Source organism: Haplochromis burtoni, unplaced genomic scaffold (assembly GCF_018398535.1).
Source record: "Haplochromis burtoni strain Fernald_Lab_line unplaced genomic scaffold, NCSU_Asbu1 Contig_190, whole genome shotgun sequence".
Classification (NCBI taxonomy): domain Eukaryota; kingdom Metazoa; phylum Chordata; class Actinopteri; order Cichliformes; family Cichlidae; genus Haplochromis; species Haplochromis burtoni.
This window is the reverse complement of record NW_024582551.1, coordinates 644,496-646,891: the sequence shown is the minus strand read 5'-3', so window position 1 is coordinate 646,891 and position 2,396 is coordinate 644,496. Positions and strand designations below refer to the sequence as shown.

The window sequence follows — 2,396 nt, the reverse complement described above, 5'->3', positions numbered from 1 at the left end:
AGTGTCCATGAATCCAGCCTGGATAAAAGCACTCTTCCTCCTTCAGTTCCTCTCAGTGAAGCTAATTCTGACCATAAAACACTAGCATGCTGCTAACGCGTGCTGATTGTGCTGTTAAGGTTTTAGGACAGGTGCCTGTTTCCACAGTTAAAGCCCAGCAGGAGCTCCAGGTGTGCAGGACGAGCTGCTGTGGCCATTTCTGTTGAATGTTTATAAATCGCAATTTGTATTCATTTTTGTTTTTTCTTTAAAGTTGTAAGAATATGCTGACCTAGTTTTGTTATGTAAATTTGTAATGAATTAATTGGAAAAGTTTTTGGGAAGTGATTGGTTTATTAGCTCATGGACCCTCTCATTAATCAGGGGATTAAGAGCACCCTGGAGGGGTGTGGTAAAGATGGTTTTTGTTTGCCAAATGTCAGATGGGACGACGGGAGGGTTTAAAAACAGATTTTTTGAGCACTTTTTGAACTTGTGAAAGCAAATTAACTTAACTTTCGTTTAATTTTAGGTTGTAAGAAATTATTTGGTTGACTTTTGTTTATAATTTTCCTCGAAATAAACGCCATATGATTTTAAACAATGGAAGTGCTCAGAAGTGCTTTCTAAAAGAAACCTCCCGTTGCCACCCACAGCCTTTTCTTGGACGCTTTTGGTGTTTGGAACATAAAAGGCCGTGACAGGAGCAGCGGGGTGAAGGTGACGCTGTCAGGAGGCTGCTCGCTTCATGCCCCAAACCAAAATGGAGGACGCTGTAAAGCGCCTCGCAGTGCTGTGACGTCGCTAACAAAAAGTGTTTACTGCAGGAGAAAACCTGTGAAACACCTAAAGGTGGAACCATTTCTGCTGAGCTCGACAGCGCCCCCTATGGAGCAGGAAGTCCACAGAGCCCCTTCAACCTGGACGAGCTCGATGAAGTTAGAAATATCCTGTCTCAGAGTGACGCTGAAAAACTAGTTCATGCATTTATTACTTCCAGGCTGGACGACTGTAATTCATTATTATCAGGAAGTCCTAAAAACTCCCTGAAAAGCCTTCAGCTGATCCAAAATGCTGCAGCAAGAGTCCTGACAGGGACTAGAAAGGGAGAGCAGATTTCTCCTGTATGGTGCCGTCATCCATCTTTTATGTACAGTGTGTGGATTTGTGCAGCTGAAGCTCTGATGTCAGGCGTCTTCCTCACAGCACGTGTTTACTTCCTGTTTCATGTGAGAGGAAGCTCACACTGGCTCCGAGTTTGACTGGACATAAATATTTTATCTGATTTCTTATAAAAACATGTAAAAGATTAATTATGGATCTGTGATGCGCCTTGTGTTGCTGTGTCCTGTCCTCATTCGTTAAAACAAAGACTCATACTAAAACTGTGTGTGGTTTCCAGAGTGTGAAGATCCTGACGTACCGAGAGCCTCAGAACCCCGAGTACCAGGAGTTTGTCCAGAACCTGAAGGCAGATGCCAAGGACATGTTCAACTACACCATAGAGGACTCACTGGTCAGTGTGTGTGTGTGTGTGTGTGTGTGCGTGTGTGTGTTCAAACTGGACACTTTACTAGGTACACTTTGCCAGCAGGGGGGTGGAGCTTGTTTCTCCACACAGCTGCTGCAGATGTTTCGGCTGCTCTGAGGGTCTCTGACGTGTGAGGACAGCAGGTTTTATTTCACACATCCATAATTTTCTGATTAAAACGAGATGATGACAAAGTAAAAGGTGAACAGAGATGAGATCAATCAACAGAGATGAGATCAATCAACAGAGATGAGATCAATCAACAGAGATGAGATCAATCACCTCGACGCTTTTATCGATGAATAACCACGAGATGAAAATATTCTGGAGTGTGTGTGAACGACTGACCCTCTGTGTGTTTCTTGCAGATGAACATCATTGCTGGAGGCTTTTATGACGGCCTGATGCTCTACGCTCACGCTTTGAACGAGTCCATGTTGGCGTCCAACGAGCGTCCGAAGGGGAAGGACGTGACCCCGAGGATGTGGAACCGAACCTTCCCCGGTCAGTGCTCGCTGTTCGTCTCCTTTAAAGCTGACGCTTTCCATTTCCACCTTTGTGACGGAGGCTGTTTGGTGCGACTGTGCAGCAGAGCTGTTCTGCAGGTGTGTGTGTGTGGGGGGGGGGTCGTGGTGCTCTGTAAGTGACGGGTGGGGTTGGGTGAGTAAAGCTCGGTTGGGGGGATTGAAATGATGATGGTTTGGTGTAGGACTGGGCGATATGACCTCAAAATTCACATCTTGATATTCTTTAGCTGGATGGTGATATAAGATATAGATCTGCATATTTTTAAAGCCATAAAGTAAGAACAAACAGAGTTCTCAGTCACAGCTGTGTCCCAGATCTCACACAGAATTTCCCAGAGGAACCCACCCGAGGGATTAAT

The 2,396-nt window shown here is 45.1% G+C and overlaps 1 protein-coding gene across 2 annotated transcripts in view; it reads left to right on the top strand.

Moving 5' to 3' along the window:
- Nucleotides 1–2,396, top strand: part of LOC102310883 (atrial natriuretic peptide receptor 1) — a 79,867-nt gene that overhangs the window by 29,600 nt on the left and 47,871 nt on the right. For both annotated transcript variants that reach the window (XM_042225942.1, XM_042225941.1), the window contains one exon: nt 1,879–2,014. In XM_042225942.1, the coding sequence (XP_042081876.1) occupies nt 1,879–2,014 (136 nt within the window). The remainder of the gene's footprint in view (nt 1–1,878; nt 2,015–2,396) is intronic.